General features: G+C 34.9%; 2 protein-coding genes across 2 annotated transcripts in view; one reads left to right on the top strand and one right to left on the bottom strand.

Annotated features, from left to right (window-relative positions):
* Nucleotides 1-4,250: 4,250 nt before the first annotated feature.
* Nucleotides 4,251-18,399, top strand: LOC143401830 (protein LEG1 homolog). Its single transcript, XM_076859444.2, has 6 exons — nucleotides 4,251-4,551; nucleotides 5,591-5,674; nucleotides 7,122-7,306; nucleotides 8,560-8,660; nucleotides 16,091-16,329; nucleotides 18,323-18,399. The coding sequence occupies exons 1-6, from the start codon at nucleotides 4,251-4,253 to the stop codon at nucleotides 18,397-18,399; spliced, it is 987 nt and encodes a 328-aa protein (XP_076715559.2).
* A 3,609-nt stretch (nucleotides 18,400-22,008) lies between these two features.
* The window catches only part of LOC143401829 (protein LEG1 homolog), a 29,489-nt gene continuing 28,992 nt past the window's right edge, over nucleotides 22,009-22,505 (bottom strand). Inside the window, exon 6 of the mRNA XM_077109722.1 lies at nucleotides 22,009-22,133. Within this exon, the coding sequence (XP_076965837.1) occupies nucleotides 22,009-22,133 (125 nt within the window). The remainder of the gene's footprint in view (nucleotides 22,134-22,505) is intronic.

Here is a 22,505-nt window from a genome sequence, read left to right as displayed (position 1 = left end):
TCTCTGTTCATGGTATATGAGTAGATATCAAGGGGTATGACCTGAGTTTCCTTATGGTTTTTCTTCCTGGGGGTCTGATTTTTGGTTTGGTGTTTTTGTATCCCCAATTATATGAGTTGAAGTAACGTTTAGACTCAAGTGGGGCTAGATCATTTGTGTGGTGAGAACCATCATTGCTTGGCTAATTTTTGAGCATTTTTCAAAAGCAGGATCTCTATTCTGTAGACTTCCATTGTCCCAATCATTTCTAGCCCCTCTTAGAGGGAGTGGGAGCCAGGAGTAACACTTATTTCAGTTGCAGATGTACAGTTTTGAGATGAATGTCCAGTGTCTGCTTTGACATCTATAATACTAATTGCCACCTATATAAAAATACTGGATGGATAATTAGAAGTTATTGAGCCCAATGCCTTTGTGTTCATCTCTTAGCTGCTAGCCTTTGTTGCTAGAAGCCCAAGCTAGTGACACTGTGGATTTTTTTTTTTTTCTTACAGTTCAGCATTAAATTTCAGAGAGTTCCCCCATTTACCCACCTCCCTGAGAAACTGTTTTCCCACTTTAAAGTCCAGCCTTGAAGAACTGCTAGAATGGACACTTTTCCTCTAGTCCTCCATCTTTTACCTAAATGCTCTTGATTTGTATGCAATAATATCCTAATCACTTTACTAGTATCTAGTTTTCTGGGATACGGTGGGGTAGCACAGTTTGGATGTTGAAAAATTCTGTGGTGTAGGTGTTGCAGAATTCTACAGAGATTCCAGTGATTGGGCTTCAGTCTAGAACAAACTTTGGAACTCTGTGGATAGGTGTTTGAGAATTGCTCTACACTTCCTTTTGGAGGGGGATGCTGGTCTCTGCAGGTTGTCTAGAGCCCTAGGGTCTATGGTAAATTCCACTTTTAAGGCCTGGGGGCAAAACTTCCACATTTCACCCTCTGCACTATGAATATGAAATTCTAGGTATGTACCCTGTAGTGAAGACACTCCTCTGTGGCTGCTGTAGTACCAGCAACAATGGAAAATTTCTTCCTTGTGACCCAGTGTCTGAATGATACAGACAAACTTTTCTTTGTGCCAATTTCAGTCTCCCTGGTTCAGGTGACTTCTGGGAATCTTTGATTGGCTGCCAGGGTTCTTGACCTCCTGTTACCTGGCTGAGGGAGCCCTGGCAGGAGGAGTCTTTTGCAAGTGATGGGAGTGTGGAGAGGGCCACAAGAGCATGCACTTTCCTCAAAGGGCAGTCACTCTCTCTGGTTGTGGGGATGCAACTGAGGTTACCTTCTTAGGTTGCTTGAGAGGGAGCACATACTTTCCCCAGTCACAGGAATTCAGCAGGAGGTTGCCTTCTCTGGTAGTCTAAGTGCTTATTTTCCCTGGCTACATCAGCTGAGTGGACATTTGCTCTAGTAGCATGATTCTAAAGAGTGACTGTCACCTTCTCCAGCAGAGTGAGCTCAGCTTCCCCTGGCAGTGGGGAGTGCCACGAGGAACCAGCACCTTTTTCTGTGCCCAGAATGCTTCTGCTCCGGTGGGAGTTCTTTTGGGATTTGCTTTCACAAATTCGCTTTCCCAATGAACTCTGCATGTATTAAATTCAGCCTTCTTCTCTAATCCACAGGTTACTCCAAGTAACCTTTATTATTTTAATGTCTTTATCCACCCCTCCTCCCCCACACCCACACCATTTCCTTTGTCTGCTCTTTCCCTTCCTTCTATAGAGACTGGCAGCCAGGCTGGAGGCTCTCTAACAAATATTTCTTATGCTCATGTTTCTGACATCTGTGACACTGTAGTTGTTTTTTTTTTTTTTTTTTTTTTTTTTTACAGTTCAGCATTAAATTTCAGTGAGTTCCCCCATTTACTCACCTCACTGAGAAGCTGTTTTCCCACTTTAAATCCAGCCTTGAAGAATTGCTGGAATGTGCACTTTTCCTCCAGTCTTCCATATTCTACCTAAATGCTCTTGATTTGTATGCATTAATATCCTAATCGCTTTACTGAATTTTACTTCTCTTTGTATTGCTTTTCTAGTTTATTCTCTCCTACTTTCTAAACACTATTATATCATCTGGAAGAATTGTATAATTACTTTCTCACTGTCAGTTTTAAACTAATTTGTTCATCTTTACTAACTTTATTATACAGTATTCTCAAAAAAATGAAATCATTAAAATGCTAGTGATAATTTATTTTTTATTTGAAAGGGAATTCTTGTAAGGATTTTCCATTGAGAATGATCCTGGCATTTTATAGAAACTTATAGTACATATTTATGCATTTAGTTTTTATAAAGATAGAATTTAGACTTTATTTTTTTTATTGGTTCTTCTTAGTTATACATGACAGTAGAATCCATTTTGATAAAATTATACACGCATAAGATATATCTTATTTTAATTAAGACTCAGTTTTTGTGGGTGGACATAATGGTGGGATTCATGTAAGTATTTTCATTAGTGTACATAGGAAAATTATATTATATTTATTCTACAGTCTTTCTGCCTCCCTTCCCTTCATTCCTCTTTGTCTAATCTATTGTACTTCTCACCTTTCCCTCCCCCGTCTATTGTGGTTTAGCTTTCTCCTTTCAGCAGCATGTACACTTTACGTGTATAGAATGCTTGTGTTCTTAATGAAAAGCACAATAGCAAATTCTACCACTTCATTTTTATATCAACGAATTTTAGCAGCTAATGATCAAGTGGCTATGGCAGAAATAAAGAATTCAATTATGTTGAGGGATATCTGATCTGGATTATTCCGGAAATGAACAGTATTCTTTGAAATATTCTGAAGAATATGGATATAGTTATTCTAATAATTGAGATTATCAAATGAATTGCTTTTTAATGAGGCAATTTAATCAGTGTGAACGAAACCTAAACAGTTATTGAAATGAAAGCAAGATTTTGTTTTAATAAGATGAAATTCAGATCTAGGGATTCGGGGCTATGTTATGGTCCCCCAGTCCTCTGGGACTCAGGTAACCTCTACTTTGGCATTCTGCAATGTTTAAAATTGTGCCATGAGTTATAGATCAGGATTGAGGTTTATAATCCAAAATCCAAGCCACATACGAAGGAAGGGAAGGGAAAGTGGTATGTACCCTTCACTTATGGACCTGTCTCAAAAGTTGTGGACACTTGTTTGAGTCAGCTTTTTCACTGCTGTGATCAAAAGACCTGACAAGAACAATTTTAAAGATGAAAAGTTTATTTTGGGCTCACAGTTTTACAGGTCTCAGTACATAGATGGCCAACTTTATTCCTCATGGCCTCATATGAGGCAGAACATCAGGAAAGAAGGGTGTGGCAGAGGAAAGCATTGCAGGACATGGCACTAGGAAATAGAGAGAGGGATCTACTCATCAAGAACAATATAAATATCCTAAAGGGACACCCCCAAGGACCCACTTCTGCTAGCCACACCCACCTGCCTTCAGTTACCACCTAGCTAATCCTTATCAGCAGATTAATGAACAGGTTAGGTTACAGCTTTTATAACCCAATCACTTCACCTCTAAGCTTTCTTGCATTGTCTCACACATGATTTCTTCTGGGATACTTCAAATCTAAACCATAACAACATCGTTTCTAAAAGCTAATGTCCCCGTGGCCAACACTTAGTAACCTGGTTGGTTGTTCACGGGAGAGCTAGTCAATTGTATAAGAATATGTTATCAGGTAAAGCTCTAAGATTCTTTTACTGAAAAGAATTGGGAAGGGAGATTAGGAAATAATTAACAGGTCCCCTCCCCGATAAACCAATTTTTTCTATTTGGGCTATTGGTATATCCTTTAAGGCTTCTTTCTTGAAGCAGACACTGTATTATAACTGGTTCACATATAATATTTTAGTACACCTTTGCACATTATTATAAATTGTAATATTTCCATTTTTCAACTATTCAGTATTTTCTGTGAACTATACAAAAATATGTTAGTGAGAGGGAAGCATTCCAATGGCATTGGTGATATATTTTATAAACATAATACAGGTTGAAAAGTTCTGGAAGGCTTTTTGTGAACAGTTTTATCCAACCTGTCAAAACAAGCCTACTGAAAAGACAGCAAAACTCAGTTCTCTTAAATGTCAAATAATATACCAATTACCTCTACATCTCTACCATATCCAAAAAGAACAAAAAAAAATGCCACGTGGTGGTTAGATATGATGTAAGAAAATAGTATAACTTCCTCCTAATTCTCCAATAAAGGTCCTGCCACAACCTCACTCTCCAGCTTTGGCACCATGACTTTCTTTCCTTCCTGGGTCTGTGTACTAGTTGGTTCCCTTTCTTTATCTTTAGCAGGAGACTTAAATTTTTTAGATCTGTATCCTCCTTTGTGGAAGGAGAGTCCTGGTCAGTTCAGTGACTACCCAGTGGAGAATGGAACATACATTATCAATCCATGGATATTCCCTGAAAGACTGGGGATGTATAAAATTCTATTGAACCAAACAACCACTTATTTTGAAAAATTCGCTTCAGGAAATGAGCAAAATCTTTTATGGGGATTGGCTTTGCAGCATGGTTGGCAATATAGTTCAGGTAAGGAAGACAGCTATTTTCAATCTCATCATCTATCAATATCATCATGAAACTTTAGAAAATAGAACTTTAATATAGTTCATATAAGAAAGACTGCTGTTTTATTCTAAATATATATATATATATATATCCATGAAGTATTGGAAAAATGGGACTCTGAAAAATCCTACACATGTTTTTGAAAATTGATTCTTTTACTTCCCTCTTTTCCCCTCATAATCATTTTTCTCTTCTCCACAAATCCTTCCCTTATAGATTATCTGTTTCTACTAGAAACTTCAGTGAGACATAAGGTATAATGACCAGCCCAAACCACTCATTATATCTGATCTATTGAACATTTTACAAATGGTTACTAAACCCTACTAAGTGGTGCATTCCTTTCTAAGAACTGGGATGAACAGAATAGTCAAGGGAATGTATATCCCAAACAGAACACAATGCCATATTAGTTTGAACTTCTTGAATTGTGATTACCCGACTGTGGAAACAGAGACATAAATGCACATTGTTTGGGGGCTAATTCTCTGAAAGTGATTGCTTCCCCATAGAAATAAGTCACCTTCCAGTACATATGAAGAAGGTATGGGACGTGAATATTATTAACTCTTTTACTCTGGGAGTATTCATTCCATAAAGTTTATTAGGATATAGAGAAAACAGTAAAAATGTGAATATTTACAAAAGAAAAATATCTAAGACCTATAATTCAAAGATCAAAACTTGTAGTATGGTTAAAGAAGAATTGGTCAAGAGGTGAGGAAAAAAATATAGAGAATACTAACACCAGTAATTCAGAAATAAGTGTCAGGAATTGAGAATGAGGAATGACGAGGAAAGGAACTGTTGGTTTTCATTGCAAGATCACAGTAGTATTTGATTTTTTAAAATCTTGAATAAATGTAATTTTAATAAAATGAAAATTAAATAAGAAAAAATGTTTTTGCATCTACAAATAAAATGTTTCTAGTTAAGTGATGATCATACTCAATTTCACACTGTGGATACTAAATACTGCTGCACATTTTCTCTCCTCTAGGCAGATTAGCTGATCCCAGCCAAAGGACAGACTGTGGCTATGAATCTGATCATCTGTGCATCTCTGTGGACAGTTGGTGGGCTGGTAGGTTCATTTTGAAAGCAAAACAAATATTATCCTTCAACCACAGAAAGCATTCAACCTAGAATTTTAGGGTCAGGGATAAAACAAAATAGTATTGTGTTCCTTTTGAAAAATGAATCTGTGTCACATGTGCCCAGCGACCTTTGTGTCATGTTATAGGTTTTAACAGCCAAAATTTTTTAAGGACACATTTAATTTTTCACAGAAAGATTGAAACTAATAACAACAAGGACAAGTGGTCTCTGAGTAAGCAACAAAGGCAGTTAGATGTTAGGTCTCAAAAATGACAGGGAATCTTTGGAATAAGGAAGGCTGAAAAGTGTGAGACCAAGACAATAATGCTTTTTAATTTTGTTCCTAGAATATTTGATAATATTGAAACTCATAAACTTGTCAGAGGTTAATAGCAACTGTATTTCATTTTATCAATCAGTAATCTACATCTTTAGTTGTATACTAATGCTAAAAATAATCAGAAATTATTTTCTAATTCTTTAATTTTTCATTTTAGTTATGAAATTTATTTGCACAATAATTTCTTAAAGGTATTTCCCAATAATTAGAAGGAAGATCACACCAAATTTCACTTTCTCAAGAGTGACACTCACAGTATGTATCCCCTTATGTATTTTCATCATAAATCCTGAGTCGATCTTAAATACTCACAAATAATAATGCCCACAGATCTGGAATTCAACCTTTATTTTGCTCATATTGGCTTATGAGTTTGGAGTATCAGAGGACTATGCTGGGTATTAGCACTGCATTCACAAATGCTTGTCTATGATGAAAATATTTTCAACACTGATTTCCAGTGAGGAACCAGTATAAGTTTAATATCTAACTAAATCAAAGCATTTAAATCTACTGCTGTAGTAAGTAATCTGTAGGTAGGAATTTTAAAGAATCTTATTTGATTGTCAATGCAATTATTTATTGTTCTAATTATCTCTTGTCAAAACTCATCAAAAAATTCTGCTTTAAAGACATAGTTAGCGACATTATACTTACCAATTAAACCTAATATCCTCTTACCAAAGATGCAATCCTGTTAGAATATTTTAGAAAAGATATAATTCACAGTACAACCTCAGTGAGAAGTTTTGTACCTTTCTCTGGACAGTTTGACAGTTTTCTTCCTTTTTTAAAATTTAGTGCTTTAAAATGAATATAACCAAATCCATTCAAATTACTTTTGTTTTAATATGTGAGCCAAGAACTTTAATATATATTCATGATCACAGGGTTATTAACAAAGTTATGTCCAAGTTATATAGACAAATGAGACTTAGTGGGATTTTGTTCAGTATTTTTTCTTTGTGCATAACTTTTATCACATGCTTCTGGATCTGGGAGTTTTTTCTTTAATGACTCAGGGCCTCCTTATAAATGTATTCTTTCATGGTTGGTGCTTCATATAATAATAATAAGCCCTTTGTTCTTACAGATTTAAATTATTTTCTCTGTGTATTGCCGTTCCTTGCTGCGGTGGATTCTGGCCTCCTGGGGATATCATCAGATCAAGTCAGGCTTCGGCCACCACCTGTGGATCAGAAGAGGTTTTGCTATGATGTATCTGGCTGCCTTTTATCCTTCCCTGAGATAATGAACAAGTGGAGTGACTTTTACAAGGTTCCTTCTTTAAGTGTTATATTTTGTAATTTTTATCTAGGGTTTTTGTGCTTTGTACAATATTTTTTTCTTAAAATGGCAAGCTATATTGATAATGCTTAATATATTAATAACACATATTGCAATAGGGCATTGCATGTCATTGACATATTGTCCTAGTACTGAATCAACACAAAATTTATCCATTCTGCCCACCTCAAACAAATTATACCACACAGAGTGAGCATACAATGTATTTTGATAATAGGCGAATGGCTAGCATGGTTGGTTAGAACTCCAGATCCACCGTGAGATCATAGGAGAAAGGGGATTATAGAACTCGTTTTAGATCAGTTGTAATTCTCACAGTACTGTTGTGTTATGAGAGTGGGATATGTTACGAAGATACCAAAGAAAACACCAGAGATTGGACACAAGATATTATATTTATTGAAAAATGGTTACAAGGAGGTCCAGTGGCCACTGGCTGAACAGATGTTTCACCAGAAAGTCCAGTGGTGATGAACTGCACAGGTGCACCTCTGCTCCACACAGTGCTTCCAGTGCCTCACAAGAAAGTGGAGCTATATATATAAGAGTTAGACACTATTGGTCATCTGGGTCAGACTCACATTGTTTCCCTAACTTGGTTATGATTTTTGGGAATAGAAAGGGCCATTCAGGTACATGGTGTATACTGTTGCCATCTCTTTAAGGATGACACACTGGCCAATCATCTTATTTCAACTAAACTAATAAATGACCACATGTGGGTAGAGATAAACAATTATATGATGTTCTAAACTAAATATTCAATGACTAAAACAAAATACATTGGTGAAACATACATATGAACTAAAATCCATGATGAAAACATATGTTTATTAGTTCTTTAGATTATTAATTAATGATTTTATGTATATTTAAATTTAACTTTCAAACAAAAAAATTTTCTTCTTGCTCTTAAGATTTTATGGTAATTTTCAATAACGGTGGTAGGAAAAAATGACAAAAAGACTCCTGGTGCCTGTATGAAATATGCATTCTTTTAAGATATTTGAAGTTCACTTCTTTTAGATGTATATACTTTACCAAATATAAAGCATTTTTTTGCCCTTTATAAAGGTTAGACAGTAATGGTCTTGCACATATTTACTTTTACAAACATTTTCGTTTCATGTAGTATATCACTCAATTATGTGTCTGAACCAGTCGAACTTCAGGGAGGGGAATTGTTAGAGTTGCTCAAATACTAACAAGTTTCTCCTCTTTAGTATGTGCATTCACCTTCTAGTACCTTTGAAGACATATTGGAATACTTATGGGTTGCACATATCTTCACCCTGAATAACATTTTCAACACATTTGACGATAGGTAAGAATGGATCCAATGTCATCTCTCTTTAGTATGTTTGATTTTTTTTTTTTGGCGGGGTCACCAGATATTGAACTCAGCGGTGCTTAACCACTGACCCACATCCTCAGACCCTTTGTTGTATTTTATTTAGAGACAGAGTCTCACTGAGTTGCTTAGGGCCTCACTAACTTGCGGAGGCTGGCTTTGAACTTGTGATCTTCCTGCCTCAGCCTCCTAGCTGCTGGAATTACAAGCATGTGCCACCACATCTGGCTGATTTTTGTCTTATTTATACTGTTTTCTTCTTCTAGAATGATGGTGATTTCCAATCTCAATATTAGATAATAGATCTAACAATTGGCATTATAGTGATGAGATGTAAATATTTTAGCATGACCTGGCATAGAATGTCTTTTAGGATGAGGGGGCAAAATACATGAAATGAATTTTTCTACATGTAGAAAACAAAATGGAATATGAATATGTAGATGATTTTCATTACTTTGGGCATAGATAAATGATATATTGGTATAAACATGTATGAGTAACTATCAGCAGGCATCATGTTTAGTGCACACGACAGCCTAAAGATTATCAAGCCACTCAACATACTGGACACAGATTGGCAGGCATAAGAATGACTTGGATGGAAAGTGAATGGTACTATCTAGAGTGTGAAATCTACCTTCTATAGTATGGTGTAGGGTAAAAAGCTAGATATAGCAAAAAACAAAGAAAGGGGGATTCATTGGTGGTGAATAAGTATATACATAGATATACATATACATATATAAATACATGTGTGTGTGCGTGTGTGTGTGTATATATATATATAATAGACAGTAATGTCTGAGTCCTTCATAGACAGTAATGTCTGAGCCCTTCATATGACACTCACTCATATTTTCCCCACTCACTTGATCATTCATAAAGGTAAAAGTCTCAGTCTTAGAGAATTTCCTTCTTTTCTAGTTGATTTGGCTTCAAAACTGGGCATTAAATTAGGCAATGAAGGAGTGTAATCCTTCGTCAGTGTCTGTGATACAATCTGGGGTTGCATCTATCATAGCTGTTGGGATTCTCTTGTTCCTTTTGGGCAATGATGGGAAACACGTGAGATTATCTCAGGTGTCGTGGATTTGAATGGTGATGGTCAACCTCATTATTTTGATTGATAGTAAATGATTGTTAAAGCTTTTTCTTTTTCATTTAACAGTTTTATAGGTTTGTATCAAAAAGTAAATTAGTAGAAAAATATAACTTTGAACATAGAAAACATGCATGTTTTAAATATTTAAAATTTATGGAGGGTTGGAGAGGTAGCTTCATATGTAAGGCCCTGGGTTTGATCTCCAGCACTGAAAAACAACAACAACAACAACAAAAATTTGTGGAGATTGCAGCATTTTTTAAGGTATATTTTCTTTCCCTAATGAACTTAGATAATCAAGTAGCTTGCATTTATTCCTATTTATGCAGTAGAATTAATCGTGTGTGAAAAAATCACTTTTTTAAAAAAATACATGCCAATAGAGTGTATTTTGACTTTTTTGTACATACATGTAGTATAAATTATCCTAATTAGGATCCTATTCTTGTAGTTGGTTGTACATGATGTGGAGTTACCCTGGTCGTGTATTCATATACAAGGATAGGAAAGTTATGTCTAATTAATTCTCCTGCCTTTCCTATTTCCCTCCCCCTGTCAGTTCCCTTCATTCCCTGTTGGCAGATTTGTTTAAAAATTGTTTCAAAATCACATAATATAAAGTTTTGGTGAGTATATTTAAATTTGTGTATGTCTATTTTGATCACCAGGGAATAAATTAAAAAGTATTCATTTTATGGGTAATTAGTAGGATCCCATCCTCACTGATTACAACAAAGATGTTTTTGATCAGCACATTCTATTTCCTGAACTTTGGTCTTTTAGTTTCATCCCTTGGCAACAATAAATATCCTTCCTAAATAAAATTTTAAACAGCTAACATTTTAAGTAAAAGAATAGAGAATTAAGTACATTTAAATATTAAGAATAAGTGAAAGAAACTGTTCTAAATACTTTCATGTAATAAAACTCAGTTCAAAATCATTGCTTTTCCAAGATAATAAATCTGTTCCTGAGTGTTTGGTAGAGTGCTTAAAATCTTACAGTGAACCAGTTTGCAGTCCCACCAGCAATGTATGAGTGAGTGTACCTTTTTCACCACATCCTCGCCAACATTTATTGCTGTCTGTATTCTTGATGATTTCCATTCTGACAGGAGTGAGATGAAATCTTAGCGTAGTTTTGATTTGCATTTTTCTGATTGCTAGAGATGTTGAATGCTTTTTCATATATTTGTTGATCAACTGTATTCTTCTTCTGTGAAGTGTCTTTCAGTTACTTAACCCATTTGTTGATTGAGTTATTTGTTGGTTTTTTTTTTTTGGTGTTAAGTTTTTTGAGTTCTTTATATTTCTTAGAGATTAATGCTTTATTGGAAGTGCATGTGGTGAAGATTTTGCCCCAATCTGTAGGCTCAATGCAGCCACATCAATGTTTATAGCAGTTCAATTCACAATAGCTAAACTATTAAAACAACCTAGGTGTCCCTCAATAGATGAATGGATAAAAAAAATGTGGTATATATACTCAATGGAATATTACTCAACTTTAATGAAGGGTAAACTTACGCCATTTGCCAGTAGTTGGAGTTGGAAAATATCATGCTAAGCAAAATAAGCCAATCCCACAAAACCAAAGGCTGAATGTTCTCTCTAATATGCGGATACTAATTCACGTTAAGATGGGGAGCACTAGGGAAGAACAGTGTTACCATAGATTAGGTAGAAGAAGTGATGGGAGGGAAATGGGGAGGGGATGTGGGGATAGGAAAGATAGTAGAATGAAACAAACATTATTACTGTATGTATATATGTGACTGCATGATCCATATGATTCTGCAACATGTACACTCAGAAAAACGAGAAATTATATCCCATCTATGTATGATATATCAAAGTTCGTAAATGCATTCTACTGTCATGTATAACTAATTAAAACAAAAAATTTTAAAAAATCTTACAGTGAATTACAAGACAGATATGCAAATTCCCTAACTCACTAACCCGTCTTCTTACCCTGCATGCTGCACAGCCTGCATTGCAAAGGGCTTGAAAACTGGATTTCAAAGATCAAGTCTTCTAAGATTTTCTCTTATTCTTGAAAGCTAAATTGAGAACAAACATATGCTTCAACATTTGCAATATATAATAAGCAGAAATGAATGGAGTGAAAATAAAACCTGAGGACTGCTTCGTTTATGAGGCATTTTTCAGTCTCAAGGGGAGATAAGTCACAGCTGCCAGGTTAGAGGACTGTTGAGTGTAAGCAGGGTCTCCTGCCCAGGGAGTGAGGAAGGAGGACAGTCCTTGGAGTTCTCCTGCTGGTCCTGCTGCAGAGATCTTTCCTTCTGTCTTTATGTATATTTTAAATTGAATACCGGTGTGATTTTAAAAAATTAATTAGTTTGTATTTACATGCTTTTTTATACGCTAATGGTTCAAAGAGTCAAATAGTTTGATATTCCCTTCCCTGAAAAAAAAAAAGAACATCACAGCTATACCTAGACACATTATCACCAGTTATTATTCATTATTTGTGTGTTTACAATGACATTTCTAAAACACATTCCTGTAAGACTTTTCATTATCTTCAGCTATGGGTATTATCCTTCGAGTCACCACCCTGAAAAATTATGGTTTAGTTCACATCATCCTCACTCCACACACAAGCCATTCTCAACCGGCCCTCTGTAGAGTTGATGAATAGTTTATATTGGTACTCAGAGCTTACATCATTTTGGCTGTAATCAATTCTCACTTCTTTAGCCTGGAATAAACTGATTACTTGTATCATTCCTCATTATCTTATTTCCCTTAGAGCTGGTCATGGCCCTGGGTGTTTGATTTCTTAGTATTCCATTCATGTAACACTACTGCACTCGACATCAGCAAGCCAAGGAACTGCCTTCTCAAGTTGCTCGAAGCTTCAAGAATCCCACCCATAGCCTCTTCTTAAAGAGCTCAATTTTCAGAGATACTTACTGGCACTGATGGATGATCCTGTGATGTCTCCTACTAAGCTCTTGGAGATTCTCCCTGCCTGTTTTGTGTTGCATCACCTGGGGTCTTCATATGTAGGACACTCTAGTCACTTACATTCCCTGCTTTCTAGGTGATGTCCCTCCCTTACACTGTGATGAGTCAACTCAGTGCAGGTACAGGGACCCTCTGATCTACAGGCTCCAGGGTGAGGAGCAGCAGGTCCACTGGAGCTGAAGTAGGGAGGCATCTATCTGTGTGCATGCTCACCTGTTCACTATCCATCTCCCTGACTCCAGCCTCTCCCTTCTCCCCGCCTTAAATTAGGGGGATTGTATATATTATCTCAGCATTAGTCCTCAGATTTTCTCTATGTTTTCGGAATTTAGATAGTTCTTTTCAATATCCAGGCTCCAAATTTTGTTGCTCCCTTCCTGTTTTCTGAATATGTTTCTTGTCATTGTCATTTTAATGGGGGGCTTTTGTGGGTGACAAATGTATAACTGTCTGTTACAAATGGGCATTTTTATTCAAAATCCTTTAACTTAGAACATTCTTTTCTGTTGTTAATTTGGATCATTTAAAAATACTCCAGTTGTATTATGGATAAATTTATATGTAGTCTCATTATTAATTCAAGTTATAATATATATTTTCTACTAATACACATCACTTGAATGTCTGATGATAGCTCCTTAAGCAGTTTAAATCTATCTGAAGACCTAATGGAAAAAGGCAAATCTCTTAGTGATGACTACTGTGGAAATTCCAAATGCCTGTTTAGGTGTCCTGCATTTGTTAATCTACTAGTCGATAAGGTTTCTGGTTGTCAATTTCTATGAGCTCTGTTTTGGAGATTCTAAGCAATTAACAGTTTCCTGAAATACTGTAACAATGTATATAGTAAGATATCTTGATTTGGGTTTTCACAGATCTAACTTTTAAATCCTGACCCCATTTGACTTGGGTATCCAAAGACATCACTCCTCATTTTTAAAATGGCAATAGTAATAGTACATGCCACACTGTGTAATTCTGGGGATTAATTGAGAAACACATGCATTAAGCTTAACCACTGGCACATGAGATACAGTCAGTATAAAATACTGATTATAACCAGAGCAAGAGGCAGGGAGAACAGTAATAAATAATATGAATTTTAAAGTCAGATTGTTAGGGTTAAAACCTGGTTCTGCAATTTTTCATACATATGATCCAGTATTTTGTTAGCTTCATTAAAAAAAAGAAAAAGAAAAATAGCAGCAGGACCTACACTATTAAGCCTCAGTGGCACACCATGTGTTTTCTGCTCACACATGTGGTTTCAGCGGATCTGCTGGTCCTTCCTGGCCTTACTCTCTGGTAGACTGACTGATCAGCCCCAGCAGGGATGACTGGGAAAGCTCAGTTCTGATGTACTTATCTGCTTCATCAGGAGGGTCTGGGCATTTTCCATGGTGGTCAAAGTTGCAAGAGAGAAATCAAGTGTGAAAATCCACTTCAAGCTTATGCTTCATCAAGTCCATCAATACTATATTGTCCAAATCAAGTCAAAGGACTGAGCCAGGGGAAAGTGTTTCTGTCTCTCACCAGATGTAGAAAGTAAGAGTCCTGGAAGTTACCTGACAGAAGGCAGGATTATAGGGCTATAGGGAGTGGGGGAAAATTGGAGCAACAGCTGTAATCTATCACACTCAGGTAAATAGCCTTAGAATCTTATCAGTTATTTTCTTCAGTCAAAAATACTAAGAAGTGTTTATTTAAGCAAGACAATTCTAATACTTTGTGGCCTATGTAAATTCCAATCAAATTCTGGTCTTGTATTGGCTTGTTCATAAGTACTTATATTTTTTATTTGAGAACCATAAAGTTTATTTATTTACTTAATTTTGGCCACATTCTGTCTCACTCATTAGATCAACTGGCCACTGAATCATTCAACTGCAGAATTTGAAAAGATTTCTATTGAATTTCATTTCTGCTCATATAAGTTTTCAGTACCAGTGTCTTTATTGTCTTTTCCCTTCTCCCAGGTTTCTGACTCCCTTGCAATTTGTTTTTCTTTTTTGCAGTACTATGGAGTGACCCAGGAGTGCTCTAACACTGAGCTACATGCAGACCTCTATTTGGAGACAGGGTCTCAGTAAATTGCTGATTTTGGACTTGAACTTGTGATCCTCCTGCCTCAGTCTTCTGAGTGGTGCAGTTTCTTTAATTTGATGTTACTAGGATTTAGTGGCTCTTGCTCAAAATCCTTATGAATAGGCATATCCTTTCATTTTTATTTGATAGACAACTGTGACGTGTCAAAGAATATTGAATCCCAAGACAATACTTGCCATCAAGGATAAACGTCTGCCCACTCTATTATGTTCAGGCTAGGGGAAGAAAGAGTCTATCAGAACGGGAGTCAAGGGGATGGGTTGTGTTCTCTGGACTATGTTATGGTTTACTTAATGTAAGCATGTTTATATAATGTAAGCATCTTATATTTTGTGGATCCTTCATATGTGTTGTCAAAATAAAATTAGATGGTCTAATTTGAGGAGTTAGAACATATTCTAATGTTATAATAAAACCTCAAATATGTGGATGGTGCCATGGGAATATGCCAGAGTGGGAAGTCATTGGTTTTAATTTAGGTAGGCTGCAAAACTTCGTGAAGAAGCAATATTTGTGATGAGACTTGAAAGAGAATGTTCCTGGTGAGCAAAGTAGGGAGTATACAGCCTTTTAGGAGAACAAAAATGTTTGCAAAAGTTGTTCAGTGTACTTACAGTTCATAGTGACAGGAGCTGTGAATTACATAGTTAAAAACTGTTTTCTACTTTCCACTATAATTATTGGTTCCCCAAGTTATCAAGAAAGTTCAGTTTTGAAGAGGTTTTCTAAAGTACAAATTTAAATTCCAATTACTAGAAAATTGGACTTGAAAATCTGGCCTCTATTTCACTAGAATGATCAATATTTTGGGGACTCCAAAATATTGGAAATCAACAGTTTTCTAACATATGTCTCAGTCCAGTAATAATTTTGACTTAAATCTTTGATATTTTTCTCAACATTGCCAGAGAATATTATTTAAACATGTTTTAGTACAGTTATTTTATTCTTTGTATTATATGCTTAATTCAAAGAAGTAAAATGCAAATTAAAATATTAATAACAAATGGGATGATCCTTCCCAGACTTAAAGATTAACTATGCATCTTCACATCTCCTGAAGGATGGATAAAAAATCATCGCATTAAAAACCCATTTTATAAATCATGAATTTATGAGACAATCTTTTCTAAAGGAAGTGAGGTTGAAATTCTGAGGTGATTAATCATAATTAAATACTTTTTCCATTTGTCTTTTAGATATGTCTACTATTCTAAACAAGAAGCAAAATTTGAGAAGAACTGGGTTAATGCTGTGGAATATATAGGCGCTGCCCGCATTCCTACAACCTTCATTAGAGTACATGAGTCTCAGAAGGGCCTGCCACCACGAATTCTTAGTAAAATGGACACAGCCTCTGGAATCAGTGACTTTACTGCCCTTCAGAACACAGTCCTGTCAGGTCTAAGTGTTCTTGGCACAGTGAATAAACTTACAGGTGAGAATTTTAAAAGAATACTTCACAAAAATCAAGACCATGTTGAACAGTCATTGGTGAACTAATTAAATTAGAAGTATAGATATCATGATATACACTCTAAAAAGAAATTTATGATTTCCTATGGTTATCTCTTATATTTTAATTAGGAATAATCACTCTTGATATATGAGCATTGAGAACCATGTTCTTTCTTTGCCCTCATGGACTGTCCTTCCATCTGCAGTCCATATTGAAGCATGGAGTGTGCATGTCAACTAAAGCATACTTTTGTTCAGTACACCCACATATACTCCTTATTGAGCTCATCAGAACTTTTCTTATTCTAAACTGAGTACTTTGATCTTAAATTTAAAGAATATAAGAGAATTTCAAAAGCAAAACTACCACAATTAATGAAATTACTAGCAATTTGACTTTTCTGAGTTTCTTTGATCCAATATTTTTTAGTCACGAAACAAGTTCTTCTGCATTACTTCAAATGCTAAGATCCCTAGTAGAGTGAAAAGCAGAACTGTATAATTACAAGTTTGAAAATTACTATTGCATCCCTATTATCCATCCATATACCTAGCCACTGACCCAAATTAAAAGCATAATGATACTATTAGTGTTTTTCAAAGCAAAAAGTTTAAATCTGAAAGCAAATAAATAATAAAGCAAACAAACATGAATAGTTTACTTATGTGTTTTTAAAAAACCCAAATGCATTACTTGGAGGAACAAAACATCCAGACACTAGGGATATGATACAATTCAAGTTTCTTCTTAGAAATTTCCTCTGGAATCAGGGCTCTAGTGAGACATTGTCAGTCAGCAGGTAGCTTTCCATCACATCGCAAGTAGTGAGCCAGATCTCTTTCCACCTACAGAAATCTTTCTTAGAGCTTTATCCCCCAAAATGAGTCAATTCCACTCATTTTGTTTAATAGATATGAAGCATTTCATTTGAATGTGCCACAACTATGAGTATTAGTTTTTATTTTAAGTTATTGCCAAAATAACAATGGCATTCTACATATAATTTTCTTGTATAATTTATGATTTCATGACTAAATTCATAGAAAGAATGAAATAAAATTTGTAGGTCAGATATGTCAAATAATATTACCTATAATGCAATGTTGAAATTCCATGTTTATTGTGTAACTGAATATATTACTGTTAATTAGTAAAAAGAAAATGAAATAAATTTGATTGATCATATATTTCCAAATGGAACTAGAAAAAGATTTCAGAGTTTGTACATAATGATTTTGTTATTCTTCCAGGTTCATTTTCTTTGACTGCATGGAAAATTTTAATGAACACACAAGATTCAAGGAAGCTAGTTCTAGAGGTTTTTGACAAAATTTTTACAATATCTAATTAAAAACTAAACTTTCCCAAATATTCAATGAATTAAATGTCAACCACTAAACCACAATAGTTTTTTGACAAACTTTTTACAATATCTAATTAAAAACTATCCCAAACAGTTAATGAATTAAAAGTCAACCACTATAGCTTTTTGACAATCAGTAATTTCAAAAAAATAAATATGATCACGACCATGTAGTCTTGCCATTTATGGTGATTTTGATTTATGCTCACTTGTTAAGAATTTGCCCATGCATTACTACCATTGAATTCAAATTGATACTTTGATTATTTTGCTGAAGAAATAATTATCAATTTTTAAAATTCACTAATTCTTAAATTTTGAGATCTAAGGAGATTGCATGAAGCTACCAAAATCATCATTATTTAATGAATAAAAATCTATTAAACTTCTATGACTCTTTTGGCATTATCCAATGTCCCATATTTTTATGAAACTTAGAGGAAAGTAGTTTGTTGATTTATAATTAAATTTCAGAAAATTTTGAAATAAAATACTGAAAGTTAAATGTATAAAACTGAACCGGAAAAGAGTACACTGATTCATTAGTTTTTTTTTTTTCCTGTGAATTTATCAAGTTTACTTGATAGAGTTTTCCTCTTTCACCCACAGTTGATGATGAATACTTCAGGGTCAAGTTTGTCAGGATTGCTCTAAGTGGAAAGAATGCACTGGCCAGGAAATCATGATTTTTAGGATTGACATGAACCATTTATAAAAGCTTTTGTAAGGCTTTCATTCACAGACTAAATCTACCCACCAAATATTGAAAAGTGAAATTGGAAAAGTTGGTTTGAATAGCATGGATTGCAATAGGAAAGATATAGCTCACGATAGCTCTGTCTGTCATTTGCTGGCTGAATGAGCTTGGGAAGCTTTTCCAGTGCTCTCTTGCTTCAGCTTTCTTATTTTTTATAGTAATGAACATTTAACCTACTTTGCAATACTATTTTGAGGAGTCAATAAAAACATGAATATAAAGTGAGTAGTATACTTCTCAACACGTGGGATAGGGGCACAAAAAGCAGAGATTATCACAATAATCCAGCTGAGAGATGGATGTATATTATATTAGGAGGGATAGTAAAGCACCTGAGATGAGCAGGAACCAGAAATGCATTTTTGTTGAATCCAAAAACATACATGGATTTCTTGAAGTCATAGACAATGGAAGCAGTTATAGCCAACAATCCCAATCTTCTTTAAAAAGGCGAAGTAATCGAAATAATCTATGAAATGTCTATTGAAAATTCAACATTTCTTGAAGACAGATCATGCTGAAAAAACTTAGATTAAAAAGAGAAATGCTGACAAACACCCATCCATACCCTAGTCCTATAGACTTCTGTTCATCCCACAAACGAAGATAGCCTGAGAAAAACCGTGGGTAAAGACCCAGATGAGAGAGACACTAGTTGAAAAGCGAGAATTGGATGGAGTGACCACCAGAAAGATTAAATCCAAACTGACTGTGAACATAGCAAAACACATGGGCAGATGAGGGCATTTCAGAACCAGCAACAGGAGCAGGTTTCAAAGTAGGAGCAGCTCAAAGGGCCAGGCCTTGGATTTAAAGGCAGGAACTGATAAGGGCAGCCTGAGTCAAAGGGCCAAGCATTTTGTAGTAACTGTCTTCCAACAGCAAAACTTCCAGGGAGAAACAAACAGGAAGGGATCTAAATGTCAATACAGAACAGACTAACAAAAACACAACACAAATTTACTAGACTTAAGCATGTGTGAATGAATCTTTAGATTTATTTTGGCACAAGCTTTTTAACTCAATTAAAACCTACAGGCAAGAAATAATAATTGACTTGATCCCATAAAAACTGAAAAACTATCATGACAAAAACAGCAAGCAAAGAGATAGTGAGATTTATCAGGAGGAGAAAATATTCATAAAATTGACCATCAAGAGGAATCAGACATTATTATCCTATGTACATATATGACTACATTACCAGTGGGATTCTACATCATGTACAAGTATAAAAATGAGGAATTATACTCCATTTAAGTATGATATATCATAGCACATTCTACTGTCATGTATAACTAATTAAAATAACAAAGAAAAGGTTAGAAAATAAATATGCAGCCAATATCTTTAATAGAGAAGGAACTTTAAAAATTTGAGGAAAAATGACTAAAAACAAAATAGAAAAAAATGGGAAAAGACATGAAGAGACAATTCACAAACAAAATAATGATGTAAAATAAATATAAAAAAGATATTAGAAGTAGCCTTTAAAAAATTTTTAAGGCCTACCAGGGATTGAACTCAGGGGCACTCAACCACTGAACCACACCCCCAGCCCTATTTTGTATTTTATTTAGAGACAGAGTCTCACTGAGTTGCTTAGCACCTTGCTTTTGCTGAGACTGGCTTTGAACTCATGATTTTCCTGCCTCAGCTTCCCTAGCTGCTGGGATTACAGGCATGAACTACCATGCCTGACTAGCCCTCAAAACTTTTTAAATTCAGTTATAATTACGGATATGCAAGAAGAACATTGAGATACTATTTTTAACCTAAGAGACTGAAAAAAATTAGAATGTGTAATTTTTATTTCATCAATGAGCTTGTGGGAAAGTAGATATTATAAAACATTTCTGGTATGGATGTCAATCAGTTCAACCCTTCAGTAGGCAAAGTTGCAATGGCCTAACAAAACCAGGCATGTGATTTCCCTTTGAACTAGTGGTCACACATGTAGTATCTATTTGGAAGACATGCCTCTACTATTAACAAAATAGAAACATACAAGTTTATGTGTTGTGCCATTATCTGTAATTGCAAAATCTAAATAACATAGGTGCCCAAAATACGAGAATGTTAAAAAATGATTGCTATCCATCTAGGAAAGACTGATGAAGATAGCTATGAACTGTTGTAGTATGATTTGCAGGACATGTTTTTAAGGAAAAAAAGAGCATTTCAGTACATTAGAAGAGAACATCACTCTAATCAAGACTGATGTACTTTGACATTAGCAACCTCTTAGTGGCACACCGAGAAGGACACCCAACTTTTCTGTAATATTCTTGTCAAAACCTCTCCTTTAGGTATTCTTTAAATACCTGGGATGAAATATCAGTTCATCCCTATCTCTCTTTGAGTTTTTTTTTTTTTTTTTTAATCTCTGGCTCTCTGAAAGCTGGCTGTCAGATAAGAAATTGCATTTGCTTTCTATCACTGTCCCCCGCCCCAAATAATCTATCATAATATTACTTTGTAAGTTCACATATCTAGAAGAAGATAGTGTACATAACTGACATACCCATGTTAAAAATCTACATTTATTAGATTTTGTTTGTCTGAAATAAAAAAAATGGAATTTTTCAACTTTATCAATTTCCTAATTGTTAGAAATCTAATCTAATTGCTTAGGGGCCACTGTTTTGCAGACCAAGGGTGGATAAATGTCCAGTAGGAATGTACACACTGGAAGACACCCAGTTTTTTCTTTCACTGGCTTTTTCTGAGGAATTTATTGTGTGACAACCTTATTTAATGAAGAAAATACTGGTAAAATTGACAGAGTGACTGTTGCTGAACATTTAATATATTAAATTATATATAATTGTAAAAAAGCATTTAAGAACAAATAGGAGGAAGAATTTTAAATGGCATATATTCTGATATATTATCTTCTGTGCAACTAATAAAAATAAGAGGAGAGCAAACTAAAATGGGGATATTTAAAAATCCTTATCAATCATCACATAATAAGGAATAAGTGGTATCATTAAAATCTGTCAAATGAAATATTAGAATGTTAATTCAGAAAGAGGATTACCAAAGGCATTAAAAAGACATTTTTTTTCAAATGTAAACACTAGAACACAATGAAAATATTTTAAATTCAAAAGACAATCAGATGAGAAAGGAGGAAGGAGGGAGGGAGATAAAGAAGAAGAGATGGAAAGATTATAAGAGAAAAAAGGTGCCAAATGTTAAGAAAAAGACATACATGCATATTGAGGAACATTAAGGGACATAACATGAAGGGAGAAGAGCTTTTCAAATGACTCACGGAGCCAAGCCCAGTTTTTGGATGCACGTCAAAGAAACACCTAAATCCCACCAGGTTAACTCAAAGATGACTCAACCATGGAATGACTGGCTGGATTTTTTTTTTCTTTGAGCCAATAACTACCAGAAACACCTCCATTCCCTTTTCTGAAAGAATGATTATATGTTGTTTAATCTAGATGGCTATGATATTTAATATATTTATGAGACTTCGTGGCTTTCTTTGTGTTTGTGTGTAAATGTTTGTACATAGCTCCTATTAGTGTGCCAGAAACTGTGCTTTATACTGTTTTCTAAGGACATAGTCATTTGTTTCTTGCTCATAGGTGAGGTGGATATATTTGAAAACAAATTTATCCAGGTAAGTGATATCAGTGATAATACCTGAAAGTATAAAAATCCATTTTCATAGGAGTGAGACTCATAGACAAATGAAAATCCATCCTAACATAGATGTTTGTAATAAGTGAAAGAAAAAGTGTTTGACCTAAATCGAGGGCAGGAAATAGCTCTTCTGAAGGGCAACTAACTTCTGTAAATGCATGGAGATATGAAAGATCACAATGTAGTCCAAGAAGGGTTTTCGTTTTCTTAAATACATGTCCAGAAATTGTTTTAAAGATGACTGCTATGGAAAAATTGAAATTAAACAGATAAATGCAGATTGAGTTCTACCAAAATGCTAGACAAAGAGGATATGAGAGGTCTTCAGTCACATCTACCTTGAAATAAACTTTTGACCCTGTGAAGCAGCAC

This window comes from Callospermophilus lateralis, chromosome 6 (genome assembly GCF_048772815.1).
Source record: "Callospermophilus lateralis isolate mCalLat2 chromosome 6, mCalLat2.hap1, whole genome shotgun sequence".
Lineage (NCBI taxonomy): Eukaryota > Metazoa > Chordata > Mammalia > Rodentia > Sciuridae > Callospermophilus > Callospermophilus lateralis.
This window is presented reverse-complemented; position numbering and strand designations above follow the sequence as displayed.

Excerpts from the sequence above, each read along its gene's own strand:
- LOC143401830 (XM_076859444.2), top strand. The coding sequence starts at position 4,251 with ATGACTTTCTTTCCTTCCTGGGTCTGTGTACTAGTTGGTTCCCTTTCT. Across the intron at positions 4,552-5,590 it reads TGGTTGGCAATATAGTTCAG|GCAGATTAGCTGATCCCAGC; the intron begins GTAAGGAAGACA and ends TCTCTCCTCTAG. Across the intron at positions 7,307-8,559 it reads AGTGGAGTGACTTTTACAAG|TATGTGCATTCACCTTCTAG; the intron begins GTTCCTTCTTTA and ends TCTCCTCTTTAG.